This window comes from Ceratocystis lukuohia, assembly GCF_044167205.1.
Source record: "Ceratocystis lukuohia strain C4212 chromosome Unknown Supercontig3_pilon, whole genome shotgun sequence".
NCBI classification, from domain to species: domain Eukaryota; kingdom Fungi; phylum Ascomycota; class Sordariomycetes; order Microascales; family Ceratocystidaceae; genus Ceratocystis; species Ceratocystis lukuohia.
In genome coordinates this window covers 2,663,923-2,685,038 of record NW_027263522.1, presented here as the reverse complement: position 1 = coordinate 2,685,038, position 21,116 = coordinate 2,663,923, and the positions used below count along the sequence as shown (strand labels likewise).

General features: G+C 49.5%; 6 protein-coding genes across 6 annotated transcripts; 3 read left to right on the top strand and 3 right to left on the bottom strand.

Moving 5' to 3' along the window:
• Window positions 1-3,005: 3,005 nt before the first annotated feature.
• Window positions 3,006-4,050, bottom strand: HOO65_030677 (MAGE family protein; the record flags this gene model as incomplete). The annotated part of the gene is made up of 2 exons (XM_071002299.1): window positions 3,006-3,586; window positions 3,921-4,050. The coding sequence occupies 2 exons, from the start codon at window positions 4,048-4,050 to the stop codon at window positions 3,006-3,008; spliced, it is 711 nt and encodes a 236-aa protein (XP_070860356.1).
• Window positions 4,051-4,606: 556 nt separating this feature from the next.
• Window positions 4,607-8,191, top strand: HOO65_030676 (mitochondrial inner-membrane-bound regulator-domain-containing protein; the record flags this gene model as incomplete). The annotated part of the gene is made up of 3 exons (XM_071001806.1): window positions 4,607-6,401; window positions 6,469-6,752; window positions 6,824-8,191. The coding sequence occupies 3 exons, from the start codon at window positions 4,607-4,609 to the stop codon at window positions 8,189-8,191; spliced, it is 3,447 nt and encodes a 1,148-aa protein (XP_070860355.1).
• A 617-nt stretch (window positions 8,192-8,808) lies between these two features.
• Window positions 8,809-10,462, bottom strand: HOO65_030675 (translation elongation factor EF-1 alpha; the record flags this gene model as incomplete). The annotated part of the gene is made up of 3 exons (XM_071002111.1): window positions 8,809-9,917; window positions 9,976-10,114; window positions 10,283-10,462. The coding sequence occupies 3 exons, from the start codon at window positions 10,460-10,462 to the stop codon at window positions 8,809-8,811; spliced, it is 1,428 nt and encodes a 475-aa protein (XP_070860354.1).
• A 2,346-nt stretch (window positions 10,463-12,808) lies between these two features.
• HOO65_030674 (putative coatomer subunit gamma) lies at window positions 12,809-16,054 on the top strand (the record flags this gene model as incomplete). Its single annotated transcript, XM_071001836.1, has 4 exons — window positions 12,809-12,887; window positions 13,105-13,415; window positions 13,608-15,741; window positions 15,822-16,054. The coding sequence occupies 4 exons, from the start codon at window positions 12,809-12,811 to the stop codon at window positions 16,052-16,054; spliced, it is 2,757 nt and encodes a 918-aa protein (XP_070860353.1).
• Window positions 16,055-17,015: 961 nt separating this feature from the next.
• HOO65_030673 (CDP-alcohol phosphatidyltransferase) lies at window positions 17,016-18,308 on the top strand (the record flags this gene model as incomplete). Its single annotated transcript, XM_071002229.1, has 2 exons — window positions 17,016-17,323; window positions 17,387-18,308. The coding sequence occupies 2 exons, from the start codon at window positions 17,016-17,018 to the stop codon at window positions 18,306-18,308; spliced, it is 1,230 nt and encodes a 409-aa protein (XP_070860352.1).
• An 871-nt stretch (window positions 18,309-19,179) lies between these two features.
• HOO65_030672 (Fluconazole resistance protein 3) lies at window positions 19,180-20,455 on the bottom strand (the record flags this gene model as incomplete). The annotated part of the gene is made up of 3 exons (XM_071002234.1): window positions 19,180-19,705; window positions 19,783-20,138; window positions 20,255-20,455. 3 exons carry the CDS (start codon window positions 20,453-20,455, stop codon window positions 19,180-19,182), a joined length of 1,083 nt encoding a protein of 360 aa, XP_070860351.1.
• Between the last annotated feature and the right edge of the window lie 661 nt (window positions 20,456-21,116).

Below are 21,116 nucleotides of genomic sequence, written 5' to 3'. Positions count from 1 at the left end.
TGGCACATGCTAGGCAGCAGAAGAACGAGTTTCTTTTTAGCCGCACATCGCACATTAGGCATGCCACTGCTGTGGTCGAGTCGAGTGCTCCGTTGGGTTGTGTTGTACTGGTAGTGGTGGTTGCTGTAGAACAACCTGTTGGTGTTGGCGGGGCTGCCGTCCCACCGCTTGCTGGCGAAGCTGCCGTTGTTGGTCCGTTAGTGGTCGGGCTGGGCCCGGGTCCTGTTAGGGAGGGAGTAGTGGGACCTGGGGCCAGGCGAATACAACTAGAACCACTTTCACATGGATGTGCGTCCTTGACGTGGGGCTCCTGACGGTACGAAGAAACAGTTAGCATTCTTTCATGATCAGCTAGTTCAGATAGTCGGCATCTTTCTTTCTTCCTCTTCTCATACTCACATGGCCCTTGTTGTAGCATGTTTCTGAACAGTACAGTGTCTGCTTTGCCACCCGTCCTGAAAGTGTGCCTAGTACGCAAATCGCACAGCCTAGGCTCTGCCCCAGTTTTGGATCTACTGGAGTTGTACATGAACTGCACGGTTGTATGTCGTACATGCTTGTAGGAATCTTATTCGGGTCATCAATGTCCATCTTGTCTCCGCTCGAAAGCGCTGCAGCCTTGGCTTTGACCTCAGCCTCAGCCGCTTGGATTGCCTCTACCCGACGCTTTTCCTCGGCTGCTACTTTCTCACGCTTTTTCCGTGCGGCATCTTCCTCATTTGCCCGTTTGGCACGCTGTAGCTCAGCCATGCGCGTGCGCATAGCTGCAATTTCAGCTGTACGTTTGCCCTGGGCATCTATAATACGCACTAATTGGTCAACACGCTGTCGTTGCTCTGGCGTTAGCGGAGTTGCCGTGCCGAGGCCTAACGCACGACGTCGATCTGGCGGTCCATGAAGGTGTGTCGTTGGTGTGGTGTTGCTAGAGGTGCGTCGTAGGTCAGCCTCGATCATGGACATGAGGCGCTCAATAGAGATATTGGAGTCTTGGTAGATTTGCGCATAGCGTTCTGTGCCCGGGATTGGTTGCGACGAAGTAGATAGGATGGCGGGTGGGACTGTAGTTATAGAGGTAGATGTGGACAAACTTGAAGCGGTTTCTTTTGTTGGTGGTCCTATTGTTCCTGATTCTGGTGATGCCTTTGTTGTGCTTGTCCCATCCTCTACGTCCCCCGGTTTGTTGCTTAGTGCTGTCCCTGGCCTGCGAAAAAAAAACTCTATAGCCACCTTCTTTGCTGCTTCATCTTCGCTTGCCCGCCGTAGAGCGGCGTATTGATTGACCTCGGTTGGGCCAATATTGCGACCTTGCGGTGGGCCAATAGCTAAGGCTACCGCCTCTGAAAGCACGCCAAAGTCAAATTCAACAGGTGGAGGCGGCTGGCCTGGTGGTGGTGATGGAGCGGCCATCTCGTGGTCGCTGCCCAAAAGCCACGCCACATGGTCACTAGAATGCGTGCTCTCGAGCACCGCAATTAGTAGTGGGTACTGCGTGACCATATCGCGGTACCACTGGATTTTCTCGGCCTTGATACGGTTACTTATGGCTTGCATATCGAGGTCATATGTGCGCGCACGTGCAAACATATCATCTAGCTCAGCTAGAAAAGCCGGCCGATTACTAAACCAGGCATCGACTGGAGGTGATTGAAACACGCGGTGAATGCGATCTACAATGGCGCCATGGCAGTCACGGCATTGGATGGCTACTGGCTTGCCATGATTCTCGTGGCAGGCTAGACTGATGCTATTGACGTCATTGCCACATGCCGCCCATGTCTGTTTGAGCTTGTAAAGCGGGCTTGTCCAGTCAGTGATTAGGGGTTCGTCGAACACGGGCATGGCTCGGTTGTGGGAGATGGAAGTTGTCAGCCTTGTTGTACGGGGCTGAAAGGGCGTATGCAGCTGATTGGTTATTAGAAAAAAGTAGAAACGAGGAGGCAAGGGCGAAAAAAAGGCTTCAATACAAGTCGCTATAAATACTAGAGAATGAGAAAACAGTGCGGGTTGGTGGGAATTAAATTGAGTTTAAGAGAGAGAATGGTCGATTCTGGCGTTCATTGGAAGAATATCGAGTATGAAGCGCCACCTAGGCACACGTGTGGCGTGGCATGTGAATGTGGCGTCAATGTCACTATAAAATAAATATGGGGTTAGTTTGATCTTGCTACACCATCGCATCGCATCGCATCGCAGCCTTGTTAGCTTGCCGTTGTCGCTTTAACGCTGTTACGAAAGTTCTGTGAACTCTCTCACTCCCGAAATAATGGTATAGTATTTTCCCTTTTACCTAATCGCACCCACCAGGGTTAATTGCCCAGCAACTAGAAACTAACTAACCTTCTCCTTCCATCCCTCCTCTCTAGGCCGACAAACTACGTGCGCAACAAGAGCTTGAGCGTCTTCAGGCCAAATATATCGGCACTGGCCACCCTGATGTTTCTAGCTGGGAGTGGAAGACCAATATTCAGCGCGATACCCTGTCGTCTATTGCTGGACATCCAGGAATGGTGAATTACATGGCGGTAGCAGAAAACGAGCCGTTGCACATGGTGCGAACACGGATGATTCGGGTAGGTGATAGCTAACTATAGCAGATATGCGCATGGGATTCGGCTTTTACTAATTTATTTTGCGTTTTGTAGAAAATGCTGCAGCCGTGTGGACCTCCGCCAATGCGCGAAGAGGATATGCCTATGAGAATGGATGAGTCTAAGTAGACCTCGACAGAAAGAGATAACGACCACCACGACTAAAGGTGATAATCGAAACCCTTAATTGGACTTGGCCCATCTCTAAAGAAGGGAGGCCATTTAGATCTGTTCTGTTGCTACAAGCAATTTGTTTTACAATATACAGCGTTTATCTTTTGTTCATAAATAGTGTTACGCATGTCGCAATACTTATAGATGCATACATGGGTGTCATTACATATTTGCTCATACTGATGTAGTCGTAATCGTTCGTTAGTCGCACTTGTAGCCCGTTTGTGGTTTTTACCACCCAGGCTAGCGAGGCATCTGCTCATCTACGTCAACGTCCATTTCCTCAGCTTCACTACCACTCTGCCCGCTCGCACCCTCGGCCTCTCCCCTTGGCCCGCCTAGCTCTGTGCCTAGACTTGCAGAAATTTGCTTTTCGATCTCTGGGGTCACCTCTCCATACACTGCACGTACAAACTGTGCGACATTCTCTGGCGCTAGCTCGATCTTGGCACGCGGGCCTACTAAATAGCTTGTGTTGCGTTCGTCATCAGCGCCAGTAAACGCGTCTTTGTCGATCTTCTTGGTCAGGTATCCATGGCGCTCCATACGAGATAGCACGTCATTAGTGCGGTGCATGCCCAGATGTGTATCGGCATTCATGCGGGCTAGGTATCGACGTAGCTTCGGGTCTGTCATTTCACCACCATGTAGTAAGATCAGTGTTACAACCAGCGTGTAGAAACCAGCATATGTGGCTTCGGAGTCAGAGGTAGGTGCAAGTGAAGGCGTGACAAGAGATGGTATCCGTAAGGGAGTGGGTAGAATAGAGATGAGGATGTATGAATCGGAGGCTTTGGCAGCGGTGGTGCTCGCGGAGGCAGAAGCTATTTTTTGGGGAGTGGAAGGTATTATTAGTCTAGTGTCAAAATACAGAAAGATAGAGAAGGGGAAAAGAAGAAAACACGGACAGACAGGTAAAAAGCAGTCTGGATTTACCTTTGCGCTTCTCTTCCATCGTCAGCTTCTCACGTGCCGGCAATTGTCGCAGCTCCATCCCAAACGTATCTGCCAGTTTTTGTTGCGCCAAGTCAAATGACTTTTTCCACGCGCGTGGATGTTGCGCCATGACTACCAAGGGACCAAGAAGAAGGCTTTCAGTTAGCGATTAAAAATGCTCATGCCCTCGTGTCTTATGATTGGGCGCGTAATTAGTCTCACACTTTTCACGAAAGGCTTGTCGCCGGATTGGCATGCGCTGCAAATCACAGGCTAGTGCATAGCGCACTAGATTGCGGGAAATCTGGGTATGCAGCTCATCTGGAGCTGTCGGGGCCGAGCCATCGGCCATGGTGATGTCAGCGGTTTCATTGTCGTCGGCCTCGAGGTTTTGCTGGAGGGAGGGAGGTTAATCTTGGTGGAATGGGAGAGAGAGAAAGGAAGACAATAAGAATGACTAACAGTGCGCCGTCTACGAGACATGATGCGTGTGAAGGAAAAATTTGGAAGTAGAAGCGGGTGGTACTCGTGGTTGAGGAGTCGTTGGGCATCTGGGACGCAGGCAGGTGAATAAAAGTTCGAGAACGTGACAAAGAGCCACTGCCCCTGCTTCTGGAGTTTTGGTGTAACCATTGATAGTAGTGGGGTGTTCCACCTTGTGATTATCGATAAGCGCGCCTGTCGAAAAAAACCTGCTACTGCAAACCCACTCATAACGTCAGAAGAATTAAGTTTTTTTTTTTTTTTTTTTTTTTTTTTTGGATTTAGACAATAGCAGCGATCTTTGAGGCCTGCAAGATATCCTCCACGACAAGCCGACGATTGGTTTATTTGTTTGTTTACTTCCCTTTACAGTAGACGGCACGCCTTGGATTTGATCGCCTTTCTTCAACGTCCGTCCTCGCTAAATGTACGTCGCCTTGACGAGGCCGGCTCGGCAAGCCTGTCTACAATGTTTTTGCAGTCGCCAAACACTGCGTGCTGTTTCACGTCAAACCCGTAGCTTCCAGGCCCTTCGTTTGCTTCGCCAGGAAGATAAACCCGGAAACCCTGCCTCATACGACCCTCCGAAATCTTCTGACACATCTTCCGCTCCTGACCATGACCGAATACACGCCTCCTCTCCAGCCGCTCCTGATACGAAAGGCCTCTCCAGCCAGCAGCTCCCGGCCTCAAGTGAAGAAAATTTCAAGTCTTTTGAAAGTATGTTCAGCGATATTTCGCGCCAGAAGTCGCTCAAGGCCACCGCCCAAAATGCCGAGACTTGGGCCATTGAGGACTTTGGCTTTGGATCAGGCGAAGATGTGTTTGGCAAGTCGCAGCGCAGGAATCCAAGTAGCCATAAAAAGGGCTTCAAGGGCCAGGGAAGACACTCATCCAGGGAGAAATCTCGGAGCTACGACAACAAATCTGATACTCAGTGGACTGAGACAAGATATAACTCTCGGGCGAGAGACACGGCAGAAGCCGCAAGTAGGGACGAACTTGTATCAACGATGCCACAGGGCAGGGCTATCCCTGAAAATGAAACAGAGCATCAGACTAGCTCCCAACAAAATCGCAATGAATGGCTCGATGATGATGCATTAGTCAATGTCCATGCTGGCCGTGGAGGCCACTACCCCTACTCCCACTCAGGCCGCTCACGAGCTAGTGGCTATGAACGTGGCTATGACCGTGACGAGTTTCGACTTTCCCCTCGCCAATTCAGACCGCGTGAGCGGAAACAGAAGCTCAAGCCTCGCCGTAGAAAACCGCAAGAAGATGAGGTTTTGGAAAAGATGAGCACTGAAGGGCTGATGTTTGACATGGACGGCGCTGTGCTGGAGGAAGCTCTCAATACGGATAAGGACACGGAGAAGGAAAAGGAGGAGGCTATAGCAGAGGCTGAAGGCCAGACTGGCGAGGTGACAGAGATTACCGAGCCTCTTGAGACCACAGAAGCTACAGAGGCCCAGACTACCGACATCCAGCCCCCCTCCTCACAGAATGCCCCAAATTCTACACATCTCCCTGCCATTGTCCCCTCCAACCCCGCTGACCCCACCGATCCTATCAAGGCCCTCGAGTCTATTCCTCGCCAAATTCAAATTGAAAACGCCACTACCAAGAACAAGCGCTTCCGCACTCGCACCCAACGCGTGCAAATTTGCTCCGAGGCGTTAGACAAGCCCATCCTTGGCCAGCCTGGCCAGGCCATCGTCATGCGCACTAGTCGCTTGCCCAAAAATCTCGACCATGAGACTCAAGTTTTCGAAAGTGATTCGCTTGATGCCGGAGAGATCGAAGCTATTGCTCGAGATCGCGTTCTGCCCACTGACCAAGAGTTAGTTGCTAACATTGACGAATTGCGGCCCTCGTCCAACATCATCCAGTACGAAGAGTTCCTCAGATTACAGGCCATGCTGGATAGTAGTCTGACTTCCGAAAATCTTCAAAACTATCTTGATCATTACAATACCCCACGTGTGCTAAATCCTGGCACTGACTTCCGCGATCCTGAGGATATCGATTATAATTGGATATCTGGCCCAGTTACATGGATCCCCAAAACCTTACTTAAAACAGAAGACTTCAAGCGCAAGAATATTCTGATTCTCAATCTCATGTTGCGCGAGTGGAAACTCAAGATTCAAGAGGAGGAGTTTGGTCGTGGGTCTATGACTGTAAAAATCGCATCCCAGGCTGTTGGATTGCTTCTTAGTACGTCAGAATCATACTAAATGCCATCTGAATAGGACGCCCTGCTAACACTGTTACTCTCTTTTAGGCCCCCAAACTAACATGCTCTCCCTTCTCAAAAAACGCTACCTCGGCCTTGGTGATGATATACATGTCAACCCACTGGATAACACATTTGTGGTCAACGCCTCACATGCTCTATCTCTCACTTTATTGCGTAAGATTAACGAGCTTGCCTCGCGTATGCGTGGCGGCAGCATCCCGTTGGCCCTATTTGATAACCGCAGGTTATCGGATGCGGAAGTCAGGGAGCTAGCCCGTATTACAACCACGTGGATCCGGCAGAGTCCCAAGGGCGAGAAGAATCCTACGGTAAGCGCATCTCCCCTTACTGTTCCCCTACTCTTATATTGTCCCTTCTAACACTTCTCTTCGTCTTACAGGTTGACGTTGGCTGGATTGAAGACGTAATGCCCATGCCCACTATCGAGAGCATTAAACACGTTGTTACTCGCCTCATGCATGTTGCCCTCATGCCTGCCGTTGAGTCTACTGCCCTAGCAATAATTCGACCTTCCGGCGCTGCCGTTTCCGAGCACGCTATGCTAGTGCAAGACCACAGCAATCCAAAGAAACGCAACTGGAAAAACCGCATGGGCGAATGGATGCGTCTGACTGCACCCGCTATAGAAAAACCTAAGACTATTGAGCCCAAGTCTGTCGACACCATAGACACTGAAAAAGCTACACAATCCCCCGAAGCTACTGTTCCCAAGCTTGCTCTACCTGTTGAGCTTCAGAACGCCCTCAAATGGCCTCTCTCAACCTCTGAATCTCGCGCCACATCCGCCCCTTCAGCCTGGTCACCTATTACTACACGCACCAGTGCCGTCTTTGGTCACATGCTTCATGTTAAACCTACGACTGCCACAACCCCGTGCGTGCCTTGCCCTGCAGGGCCACCACTGTTATCCACTTCATTCCTTGTACCAACAATCCCGCATATCAGCTGCCTAGCACGCATCCCTATAGACCCCGCTACGCTGCCAACTGAAGCCCACACACTTGTGCTATACTTTGTCGCATCGCCCCAGTCCCTGCCTACCGCCATCTCTGCTAGTGAGGCACCCAAGCTTGAGCTACATATTAGCGTTCCGGAGAGCGCCAGCTCAATCACATGGCTCAATAGCGCCAAGCGCCTTGTCTATGTGCGTGCCGCTCACCGCACACAGGTTCTCCTACCTGCTGCCGACGTCGATGTGCAGATAACTCAGCAGCGAGTTCAGACATTGCGTACTGACGCGCTAGTTAACAACGCAAATCTACAAGCCTTCATCGACGAATCGATCCTAGATTTAGTTGAGGGTACACTACGCACACCACCAGCTGTCAATCTATCAGTGCCGCTAGGCGACCTAGAGACCAACTCGGAGGCCGAGGCTACGAGCCCCGAGCTACAGTTTCTCTTCACGGGTCTCGAGATGCGCGAGTCTTTTACCGCGCCTTTCCATGGCCACCGACTAGCACATTCGTCTATCGAAGCCGGCTATCACGGCGGCCAACGTACTGAATTCTCGCTTGAGCCCGTTATACCGACAACTACTACTAGCCCGAACTCCCTGCGGATTAATGTCTCCGAGCCCACTAATACCCTCGGGGACGAAGCCACCCTCGCGGGGTCCCCGCATTCCCTGGATGATTCTAATACTGATCCCTCGCACGCCGAAGACAATTACCTCTGTTCCGTCTACGCCATCGCGACTGGCCACTACTTCCCATGGCATCAGAAGCTAGAGCGCTTCCGCTGCTAAAACTCCCTAAGATTGGGTTCGATTTTCTTGCGATCTCCCTAAAATTGAAGATTGGGAAGGTGGGGAAAGAGCCAACGCTCTCTCGAGCGGAATGAACTGCCAACTAACACTCACTTTTGTACTACCACCATCTGTTTTTGATTTTCATCCATGTCGTTTTCCTCCTTATTTTCAGTTCCTGATTTATAGTTGTACATATACAATATTCCTATAAAAATTACTAGCTTTTAGACACATAAAGACATTACATTGTTTTGTGTAATTAGACTCATGGTGTATTGTTGTACGTACATGCAGCACTGTGTGGTGTAGACAGCGGTTGATCACACTAATGAAAAATTATGAGCAGGGCTGCGTGTTCAACAGCTGAAGCCCTAGGGTTTTTTCCCCTCACACCGAAGTTAGCGCTACCCCTACAACACTACCTCTACGATCATTAAACATTTTCACAATTACAGTTGAAATATGCCACGTTGATTCATCGTTGTGTTTTTGTTATCGTTTATCATTCATTGGTTTTTAACTAAGCCCTTCATTTAGGTAACCAGAGAAAGAAACAGCTGGGCCTATTCCATCCCAAACCCAACCTTTTTATTTTTTCGGACGGGTTAAGCTGCTTATTTCTTGGCAGCCTTGGCAGCGGACTTGGTGACCTTGCCACCGCTGGCGGCGGACTTGTCGACGGCCTTGATGACACCGACGGCGACGGTCTGGCGCATGTCACGGACGGCGAAACGGCCCAGGGGAGGGTAGTCGGTGAAAGCCTCGACACACATGGGCTTGGAGGGAATCATCTTGACGATGCAAGCATCACCAGACTTGACGAACTTGGGCGAAGCCTCAACAGACTTTCCGGTACGGCGGTCAATCTTCTCCAGCAGCTCAGAGAACTTGCAGGCAATGTGGGCGGTGTGGCAGTCCAGAACGGGAGCGTAACCGGCACCAATCTGACCGGGGTGACCCAGGACAATGACCTGAGCGGTGAAGCTGGCGCAGCCCTGAGGGGGGTCGTTCTTGGAGTCACCAGCAACGTTACCACGGCGGATATCCTTGACGGAGACGTTCTTGACGTTGAAACCAACGTTGTCACCGGGGAGACCCTCAGTAAGCTGCTCGTGGTGCATCTCAACGGACTTGACTTCAGTGGTCACGTTGGAGGGAGCGAAGGTAACGACCATACCGGGCTTCAGGACACCAGTCTCGATACGGCCGACAGGGACCGTGCCGATACCACCGATCTTGTACACATCCTGCAGGGGCAGACGCAGGGGCTTCTCGGTGGGACGCTTGGGGGTCTCGATGGCGTCAATGGCCTCCAGAAGGGTCTTGCCAGTGCTGGTGCCACCCTTGACCTCCTTAACCCAACCCTTGTACCAGGGGCAGTTGGTGGAAGGAGCCAGCATGTTGTCACCGTTGAAACCAGAGATGGGGACAAAGGCAACGGTCTTGGGGTTGTAACCGACCTTCTTGATGAAGGTGGAGGTCTCCTTGATAATCTCGTTGAAACGAGCCTCAGCCCACTTGGCGGTGTCCATCTTGTTGATGGCAACAATCAGCTGCTTGACACCGAGGGTGAAAGCCAGCAGAGCGTGCTCACGGGTCTGGCCATCCTTGGAGATACCGGCCTCGAACTCACCGGTACCGGCAGCAATGATCAGAATAGCGCAGTCAGCCTGGGAAGTACCAGTGATCATGTTCTTGATGAAATCTCTGTGACCAGGGGCATCTGTTTTAGAACTGTTAGCATCTAATAATGAAAAATAATAAGAGATAAGAAGGCTTACCAATGACAGTGACGTAGTACTTGGGGGTCTCGAACTTCCACAGGGCAATGTCGATAGTGATACCACGCTCACGCTCGGCCTTGAGCTTGTCAAGAACCCAGGCGTACTTGAAGGAACCCTTACCGAGCTCAGCGGCCTCCTGTGCAAAGAAGGTCAGTACATGAATTGAATTGAAACATGAAAGTGGAGACAGCATGCACGTCATTTAGAAAAAATAGCAGCCCCACTTCAGTGACGCTACCCCGCCCTTCGATGGCCAGAAGAACAGAGGGTAAAGCGTCATCAAAAAAGTAGAGCTCAATAACACCAATTGCATGCTGTCCACAACAATGAGGGGAAATAGGGGAGACTTATTCTCGAACTTCTCAATGGTACGCTTGTCGATACCACCGCACTGGTAGATCAGATGACCAGTGGTGGTCGACTTGCCGGAATCGACGTGGCCGATAACGACGATGTTGATGTGGGACTTGTCCTCCTTACCCATTTTGACGGATTTTTATGTTTATGTGGGGGTTGTGAACTTGAGGAAAAGAATACGTTAGTACAGAATCAACATATGTTTATATAGTAGAGGCGATGACCATTGCGGTCTCCAAGAAGTCATTCTTCAACGAAGCTCCAAGATGAGCAGCGTAACAACAGACTAGTGAAGAACGAAGAATGTATCCAAGGCCAAGTGATGGAAAAGCAAGAATAAATGAAGCAAGAATCTGGACACTTACAATTTGCAGATGGATTGCTCAGAATCACGGTGTGCAGACAAAGAGAGAAAGAAGAAGGAGAAAGTTCTCGAGAGAAGATGGGCGCCGAGAGAAAATTAAATAGGTCCAGAATGATGGGAGGGGAAGGTAAAAGCGGGGTGCGTGGCAGAAAAATTAATTAGTGGGGCAAGGAGTATATCTTGCCGTGTGCGCAAAATGTCCAAGCAAGTACTGCCCTAGAACGGATTATACAGAGGAATCATGGCCAATGAGAAGCCAAGTCGCTTCCTTTTTATTGGGGCGCGGGCTTTTCAGTGATAGGTTCCGATACCTAAGATATGTATCTATTTGCTGTTTATCTGTACATGTGTTATACGTATGCATGTACCTGTCTGCATCTGTTGAGGCCTGATTTTGTTTTGGCGTGAGTCATTGACCACAGCAAGTGGAAGTGGCCACACATCCTGTGTGGATAGATTAGCCTACCATAAGTATACTGTCATGCCCTTACTTTTTCACTACCCTTCCCTCGTTTTATCCCATAATAACTTGCCTCAGTTAGATGTGGCTTGCATGTTTTGAAAAATCATCAACCCCTCCTTCTAGCCAGCCATAAAGGTATGCAAGTACATATACTCCGGATATTTTAGTAAATAGAAATAGGAAAAAACGGTATCATGCTAAAGGAAGGTAGCCACTACCTATCCTTTAGTGCATTATTCACGCATTCCGGTAGGTAGCATATACTCCCTGCCCCTCAATGGCCCCACTTTCTATAGGATTTCTTCTACAATAATTTTTTCCGTTGTGCCTCATAGTTTTGATTGCGGATACTCCGTCGCTAGATCCATAGCTGGAGGAGGCAAACATGCAAAAATAAAGGGAAGGCTGCTGCTACAAGGAAGGGTGACGAAAAAGGGACTATGAAGAAGAAAAGGTTTTTTTTACGAGCAAAAAAGGCAACAACGCATTGAAATGTAGGTAGCCGCTCTCTTCCTAGTTTGTTGTTTGTTGTGGATAGCTCATACGTAGGAAGGCAGGATGGAGTGAACAGTCTAGAATGGAAACTAGGAAAGGAAAGAGGGGTGGGAGGCGGGTATTTCATAAATTGGGAAAGCGGTGAAACAGAATGGATGGCAAGGAATGGTAAAAGCATGGACTTTCGTCTTGATGCCGTTTTCAATGGGCTAATGTTTGACTTGATGTCAAACGGAGGAAGATTTTTTTTGTCTGAGGGGAAGGATAGGCAAACAAACCATCAGCATAAACCAAGTGTGGAAGAGACCAAGAAAGAGAAATTAATTATTATAGTAGATTATACAGGCCACAGTAGCAGTGATAGCAGGCACATATATCTGTGTGACATGTGTATAGTGTACACAACCTATAAGAGTAGCTTGTTAGGAGCTAGGCATAACAAAGCATCTGCGTATCAAAACAAATGCCTGTATCAAAAGTCGAGGGCGGTTGGCGGGAAGAGGTTTCAAACTATGTGGAGAGCATTATGGGTTATGACATGGACAGGCACTTCTTTCTTCTAGACCACTTTCACGCTTATGACCTCAAGTTTCAATTGGTATTCATTCTATTCGCTATTGCCACTTAATATTGTTGACAAATGGATGTTGAATGACAGTGTTGCTCCTGTCGTAGGTGTGAGGGAAGAACTAACCTAAACTTTGTTAATAGTGGCCTAGGAACTTTGTAGTTGCCTGTTCATGATAGGTTAGAAATAAAGTAGAGGTGCCGTTTTGATAGGGTTGTTACAGCGGGGTCATAATAAGGGTCTGAGCTTACATTAGATAGAAGTGGGGAAACAAGCAAAGGAGCTAATTCTAAAACCCTAATATTGAATTAGCATAACCCGAAAACGGTAGGGACCCGTCAGCCGATAAAGTTGAAGCAAGGTGGCATATCACCACGTGCTAAGTCACGTGACAAAATGACAGGAGCAACCCACTTTAACCTACCCATGGACCACCTATTGGGAAGGTGAGACGTGTCGATGTCGGCTTTGGCTCTGGATTTGGGATCGCAGCTTGAATCCACAGAAACGAAGTCCATTTCAACCCACCGCCAAACATAAAAACATTGACTACAGCCTTGCTCATTAATTGCACTTGCCCACAATGAGTTACGGCGGTAAGAAAGACGACGACGCAGATGTCGGACTGGTGCGGGCTGACCGCACACAAGTGTTCCAAGAAGGTAAGTGTTGATATTGCAAGCTTGGGACGACGTTGCCCATAGCTTAAACTCCCCTTATTATGCGCTCGCGGGCTGGCTGATCGTCCCCATTCCGGCATACCTCAGACTCTCAGCTATATTCTTCCCCTTTACTGGCCTGGCGATAGTGTGCAGTGGTCAAATGGTGGGGTTGACTTTGATCTAAGCTGACCATCTCGTTTGTTCTTTATCTCTATAGCTCGTCTCTTCAATTCATCACCCATCCAGCCTCGAAGATGCCGAATTCTCTTGACCAAAATTGCGCTTCTGCTCTATACGGGCGAGAAGTTTCCGACCACCGAGGCAACCACTTTGTTCTTTGGAATCTCGAAGCTATTCCAAAACAAAGATTCCAGCCTGCGTCAGATGGTGCACCTGGTTATCAAGGAGCTGTCAAGCTCTGCCGAGGACATTATTATGGTGACAAGTACCATTATGAAAGATACTGGTGGTGGCACTGATGCCATCTTCCGGCCCAATGCCATTCGCGCGTTGTGCCGCATCATTGACGTAAGCCAAGCGCAAGCAAGCCGGTGGCTAGGCTTCCACCCCCTTTGAAATATGGCGACTAGAACTGATAGCATCGGTCATATATCATCTATATGAGCCATATAGATGTCAATTGGCTAAACGCTATGGATGTAAAATGATAAGATGAACAGAGTTAGCTAACGGTCTCCTTTCCCTCCCACCTCTTTCCAGGCTTCCACCGTCCAATCCATCGAACGTGTCATGAAGACCGCAATCGTCGACAAGAACCCTTCTGTCTCTTCGGCTGCTCTTGTTTCTTCATACCATTTACTTCCAATTGCCCGTGATGTTGTTCGGCGCTGGCAGAGCGAGACCCAGGAAGCTGCAGCATCCAACAAATCTTCTGGTGGCTTTTCTCTTGGCTTTTCCTCTAGCAACCAGACACCTATCAACAACTCGACCATGACACAGTACCACGCCATTGGTCTTCTCTATCAGATGCGAATGCATGATCGCATGGCCTTAGTCAAAATGGTCCAACAGTTTGGCACGCCGGGTGCTGTTAAGAACCCAGCAGCTCTTATTATGCTTGTGCGTCTCGCCTCCCAGCTTGCGGAGGAAGATGCTTCGCTACGCAAGCCCATGATGCAGCTGCTGGATGGCTGGCTGAGACACAAGAGCGAGATGGTCAACTTCGAGGCGGCTAAGGCCATATGTGATATGCGTGACGTCAGCGATGCCGAGGTCACGCAGGCCGTGCATACACTGCAGTTGTTCCTAACGTCACCTAGAGCTGTTACCAAATTTGCTGCTCTCCGAATTCTTCACAACATTGCCTCATTTAAACCGTCGGCTGTTAGCCCATGCAACCCCGACATTGAGCTTCTCATTTCTAACTCTAACCGGTCGATTGCGACGTTTGCCATCACCACACTGCTTAAGACGGGTACTGAGGCTAGTGTGGACCGCCTGATGAAGCAGATTTCCAACCTCATGTCGGAGATTTCTGACGAATTCAAGATCACCATTGTCGAAGCTATCCGCACCTTGTGCCTTAAGTTCCCCAACAAACAGGCTGGTATGCTTACCTTCCTCAGCGGCATCCTCCGTGATGAGGGCGGCTACGAGTTTAAGCGATCTGTGGTTGAGAGCATGTTTGATCTGATTAAGTTCGTTCCTACGTCCAAGGAAGAGGCACTAGCTCACCTCTGCGAGTTTATCGAGGACTGTGAATTCACCAAGCTGGCTGTGCGGATATTGCATCTGATTGGCTTGGAGGGCCCTAAGACGGCACATCCTACCAAGTACATCCGCTACATATACAACCGCGTTGTTCTGGAGAACTCGATTGTACGTGCGGCAGCTGTCACGGCACTTGCCAAGTTTGGTGTAGGCCAAAAGGACGCGGAAGTCAAGAAGAGTGTGCACGTGCTACTTACGCGCTGCTTGGACGACGTTGATGATGAGGTGCGTGATCGCGCTGCCCTAAACCTGCGTTTGATGGACGAGGAGGATGACGAGCTGGCCACGCGCTTTGTCAAGAACGACAACGTGTTCTCTCTCGAGTACTTTGAGAACCAGCTTGTCGTATATGTCACATCGGACGATAAGGGGACCTTCACCGAACCATTTGATATTTCAAAGGTGCCCACTGTTACAAAGGAACAGGTGGATGCCGAAGATCGCACCAAGAAACTCACGGCATCAACGCCGCTGGCCAAGCCCGCCAAGGCCGGTCCTACCAAGGCGACAGCTACTGGGGCAGAAGCTGCTGCTTCTGCTTCTGCTGTGGCACAGCGCTATGCACAGGAACTCATGCGGATTCCCGAGATGGCGGCCTTTGGCGCAGTGCTCAAGTCATCAGCGCCTGTTGAGTTGACGGAGGCCGAGACGGAGTACGTAGTCAGTGTGGTCAAGCATATCTTTAAGGAACACATTGTCTTGCAATACGATGTCAAGAACACACTGCCATCCACGGTGTTAGAGAACGTGTCAGTTGTGGCGACGGCTGGCGACGAGGAAGAGCTCGAGGAAGAGTTCATTCTTCAGGCACCCAAGCTGGAGACGGATGTCCCGGGACAGGTCTATGTGGCTTTCCGCAAGACAGGAGGCGAGCAGGCTCTACCAGTTAGCGCCTTCTCTAACGTGCTCAAGTTTACGATCAAGGAGATTGACCCGTCAACTAACGAGCCGGAAGACGAGGGTTATGATGATGAGTATGAGGTTGGCGAGTTTGAGCTCTCAGGCAGTGATTATGTCGTTCCGCTGTTTGCTGGCAACTTTAACCATATCTGGGAACAGGTGGGCGCTTCAGGTGATGAAGCCACCGAGACACTGCAGTTGAGCGATATAAAGAGCATAGCAGGTAAGACGGGAAACGGGCATCAGATGATCTTTTTATGTTCTCGTTATTTGCTAACACTATTTTTCTTTCGCACCCTCCAGATGCTACTGAGCAGATTGCCAAGGCCCTGTCGTTGCAGGCTCTTGAGGGTACTGACGTGCCGATCAACCAAGCGACACATACGCTCAAGATGCTGGGCAAGACGATTACTGGCGGAAAAGTGGTTGCCAGCGCACGTATGGCGTACTCAGCCAAGACGGGTGTGACGACAAAGGTGGTGGTACGCAGTGAGGAAGAGAATGTGGCAGCTCTGGTTCTGAGTGCACTGGCTTGAAACTGGTGACTTATTGTGCTAGTGATGCTGTGGGCGCGCCTTTGAACCATTGATGCGAAGATGTCTATCTACCTGTCGTGAGGGAGAGAACAAGCCCTCCCCCTCTGGGGGTGGGATTTGTTATTTTGTTGCAGTCTTTTTGTTGGTATTGTTGTTTGCTTCTTTGAGCGCGCCGTATTATATTACGTTTCTTTTCTTTTCCTTGGTCTTCTTCCTGCTATTCTTGTAGTGTTATAGTTGTGTTATAGCTGTACATAGACAAGGCAAGCTTAATTAAAGCTTCGGCTGTCACATGCTTTTCAGAGGAAGAGGGCAATTCTCGCCCTGAATTTACCCGATAAATTACCGGCACCTACAGCTCATTACAATAACCTAAGAAGGCAGAAGGAAAGAAAATAAAAAAAGAATAGGAATTGCAATGTTATCAAGGTTTCGAAAGAGTGAAGTTCCTTCTTATTCTTTGAGCTTCTATTCGTGCCTATTCTGTCTTCTGCAACTTTTTTTCAGCCTTGCTCTTCAAGGTCACTTTTCACCACCTTTTTCGTCCTGTTGTAATGAGTGTCAGCCTTGCCTTAGACACAGTTTCAAAAGATCCAAGAAAAGGGGCGTGGGAAGAAGGAAAGCTTAATCACAGTTCTTTTCCCTTTTTATTAGGCTTTCTTATCCAATTTAACTCTACTAGGGAGTGAAGCGGTTTTTGCTTGCTTGCCTCACCAAGACACCGAATCCTCTCTTCCCCTAGCCGCACTCTCAAAGTCAGAACCTTGTCTCTTCAGTCAAGGCTTTAAGCTTTTGCTCTTTTCTGGTTCCAAGCTCCTCAGACCTCTTTTTTTCTTCTTTTGACGAGAACGAACAGCGCCGGCGAATCGCCCGCATTGGTGTAACTACTCCGGGTCTGACTTTCTCCAACCGCCGGTCAACTAGTCCTATCGTTTTTCTTTTTTTCCCCAGCTGGCCAATCATGGTGTACGTACGCCAGGAATATCTTCCAAGTCTCAAGGAGTATAAATACTCCGGTGTCGACCACTCGTTGGTGTCCAAGTACATCCTCAAGCCATTCTACACCAATGTCGTCATTAAGCTGTTCCCAATGACCATGGCACCGAACCTGATAACGTTATCAGGGTTTGGCTTTGTCGTGATCAACTTCTTGACGCTGCTGTGGTACAACCCCACGCTAGATCAGGACTGTCCGCCATGGGTATACTTTTCATGGGCCATAGGGCTGTTATTATACCAGACATTTGATGCTGTGGATGGATCTCAGGCGTGAGTTATCTATCTTCCTTTGCTCTCCCGATATCTCAATTGCTAACTAGGAATCCTCCCTAGCCGTCGCACTCGCCAGAGTGGCCCTCTTGGTGAACTCTTCGATCACGGCGTCGACGCTCTCAACACCACCCTCGAAGTCATTATTTTCGCCGCTACCCAGAATATGGGCCAGGGCTGGCTGACCGTCGTCAGTCTCTTCGCTTCCTCTTTTACTTTCTATGTGCAAACCTGGGACGAATACCACACCAAGACCCTAACTCTTGGCATCATTAACGGCCCCGTTGAAGGCGTTCTGATCCTCGTTGCTGTCTATGCTGCCACCGGCTTCCTCGGTGGCGCCTCTTTCTGGAAACAGCCTATGCTCGCCACTCTTGGGCTACCTACACCTGACTTTTTGCCCGTGCCGCTCCGTGCTCTTAGTTTCACCGAGTGGTACACCGTCATGGGTACCGTGGTCATGGTATTTAATACTGTCGAGGCCGCACGTAGTGTGATCCGTGCACGCCGGGCACGTGGCGATCGTAGCCGGTTTGCGCTCGTGGGACTCTTGCCATTCTTTGTTATGTGGGCGTTGATTGCTGTGTACCTGTACTTGCAACCGGTTATTCTGTACAACCACCTAGTGCCATTCCTGCTCTTTGCTGGCCTCATCAACGCCTACAGCGTCGGCCGCATGATCACAGCGCACCTTGTTAAGCTCGATTTCCCGCACTTCAACGTGCTGGGTCTGCCTTTGGTGTTAGGCATCATTGACTCGCTAGGCCCCGTGTTGCAGGCTCGCGTTGGTCTCGGCTGGCCTAGTGCACTGGGAAATGATGTCTACCAGGTGGCTTACATGTTCCTAATGTTTGGCTTTGCTGTCGGCATTTACTCGTCGTTTGTTGTTGATGTGATTGTGACCATTTGCGACTACTTGGACATTTGGTGCTTGACGATTAAGCACCCCCACGTTGAGGGCGAGGAGACTAAGAAGACTGCTTAGAAGGGAACCGAGTATGAGTTGATATTTCTTCTCTTTCCTTTGCCACACACACACACAGAAATGCTTATTCCAGCCTCGTTCTTCCTCTCCTCTGCCGCCTGTACCTACCTACCGACCTCTTCTTCCCTTTTGTAATCCTAGTACACTCTCTCATCATCCACTCTCATTAGCCTCCTCTCATCTGTCCGGCTTGACGTGGCCTCGTCTTTGATTTTGATATTTATATAGTTTTTTGTTTTCCTTCTTTGTCCCCCTCCCCCCCCCCCATCTCCTCCCTTCTTTCACCAGCTCTCCATGATTCTCCCTTTTCTTCCTTTATTCTTTCCTCTCTGTAACTTATCCTGTCCTGTCTGACATCTCGTCCTATCTACAACAGCTGAAATAGAACAACTACCATGCGAATTAAAAGAAAGAATGTATATTTATACATACATACACATTATTAACCGCATTTTGTGCAAAGGTTTATGCATCCGTTTTTGTATGTATATATATATATATATATATATATGTATATTGATGGGGGAGCCTTGAAAAAAAATAAATCAGAAACAAGAAAAAGAAAGCCTTTTCTGTCTCTTTACATTCCCATCCTAATAATCAGACCTGGACAACGCCAATCTCTGAGAAAGCAAAAAAAAAAAAGAAAAAGAGACAAAAAAGAATGACGGAAAGCAAACCTCTTTCAAGGAGATTTCAAGAACGTCACGTCACGTTATTATTCCACCACTACTAATACCAGTTTAGCCTGTCTACGTAATGTGTGCCGTACAACAAGTCATCATCCAACTTCTAGCTAACCCGCATAAGGGAGAACAATGGCCCGGAGCCTCCCCACTTCTGGCTGACAGCCCACGCTCTAACCTGTTCGTCACAAGGTATCGTCATCTAAATTGTTCGTTGCGGTCTCTTCAATGACACGGCGAATGTCATTTTCGCAAAAGACTGGGCCCTGGCCATCACAGCGAACCTGCATCTTGAGCTTCTCGCTAATGTCTACGAGATTGACCTTGCCGAGCTGGAACAGCTCGTGGTTCACAATCAGGTCCCAGGTAGCACCAATAGCTAGCAGACGCTCACCCGTTTCGGAAACCACAACACGGTGGCTGCGCGTCTTGTTACTGTGGTTGGCAAGCATATCGTCATAAAAGGCGTCGGGATTGTAGGCCATGGGCCCTGTAGTTGTCTGTGGGGTTTGGGCCGCGCCGGAGCCTGAGGCAGCAGCGGCGGCAGCCCCGGTTGCACGGAGGATCTGGTTTTCCGTAGACATTTTCTCAATGCGGCGGCGGAGTTGCTCATTTTCGGATGATGTCTGCTGGCTGGAGGCTTCGAGGGTGGCGAGCTTTTCTTCGAGTTCTTTGACGTGCCGTTCTTTTCTTTCACGGAAAGCACGCTGACTATTAGGGGGAGAGGAGAAAGGTCAGCTGCGGGGTAGGGAGTCTTTGGGTGAGGAAGAAATGGGAAAAGGACTCACGCTGCGCGATTCTGGGCCTTGCGTCGCGACTGGGCTGGCGTAAGCTCCTCGTCCTCCGAGTTTGACCCACCACGGCGACCGGCTATGTCGTCGCGAGAAGGGTCGAAATTGAAGTTCTGCATATGCATCTGGCCGGCCGACATGGGCCCTGCCGACAACGGTTGGCTAGAAGCGTGTCTTGGCGGTGTTTGTTCGGCATGGGACAAGATCGGAGGCGTTGGAGGGGCAAAGCTAGAGGTGTGCGGCGAAGCATTGAACTGAGCAGCGGCAGCGGCATCGAAGGAGAAAGAGTCGATATGGCCATTGTTGCGGTCGCTAGAAAACTGGTCTGCAGGGGCAAAGCCATCGAAAATCGGCTGGAGAGAAAGGGAGGTTAGGGGGGGTGAGAATAAGCAGGGTGCAAATGAGGGGGAGGGGGGGGGGAGCCTAAAACAAGCGACGGCGGGCAAGCGACCGCTAACTAGCAACTCACCGGTGGTGGCGATGTATCGGCAGCACAAAAATCGGCCGAACCTGCCCCTACATTTGCACAACTACTGGCACCATTGCTGTTGGTGTTTGTGGTGTTGATATCGTTCTGGGGCGGCAGGCCGTTCATATGCATAAACGGGGCATATGACGATTGGGCGCAGGCACCAAAGAAGGGCTGGCCTGAGCCTGGGGGGAAGTCCATTGTAGGTAGAGCGAAGAGAGAAAAGAGAGAGATAGTCAAAAGCGGCGCTGGCGGTCGAGGGTTTCGAGATATGGCGAGTTACGGAGCAAGTTAGTGAGTGGATGAGTGGCAGTGGTAGTCAATCGGCCGGTAGATTTGTCTATTGAGTCTAGCTGCTGCTTGTTTGTGTGTTGGTCAGATAACCCAACAGCGACACTGGGATCAGTTTGGCGTTATTATTATTATCTTTCTTGCCGTCGTCTCTATCGTGATCTCGTTCTCACTGCTTGTCCTAATGTGGCTGTTATAGTGTTTCGCTTTCGCTTTTCGGCGTTCTCCAAATCTGACAAAGTAGGTTAGGGCACAGGAAAAAGAACAAAAATTAGCCCCTTAAAAAAGAGACAAAAAAAGAAATATTCCAACAAAAAACAGACGTCGCAATAAAATTTATCTAGACATCAGAAAAAACAGTACGAAAGAAGAGGAAAAGAAGGAAAAAGAAAGAAGAAAGATGATGGAGGGAGCAAGGCTGAGAGACCAACACAGGCAACAAAAATAACAACCAATCATCGTGCATCTTGGCCAGCCGTAGACAGGCACGATCACCAGACTTGTGCTGACCTTACCCGCTTGGGCATGGCATGGGCTTATATCATAAGCAAGCCATATTCCCCCGCGCCTC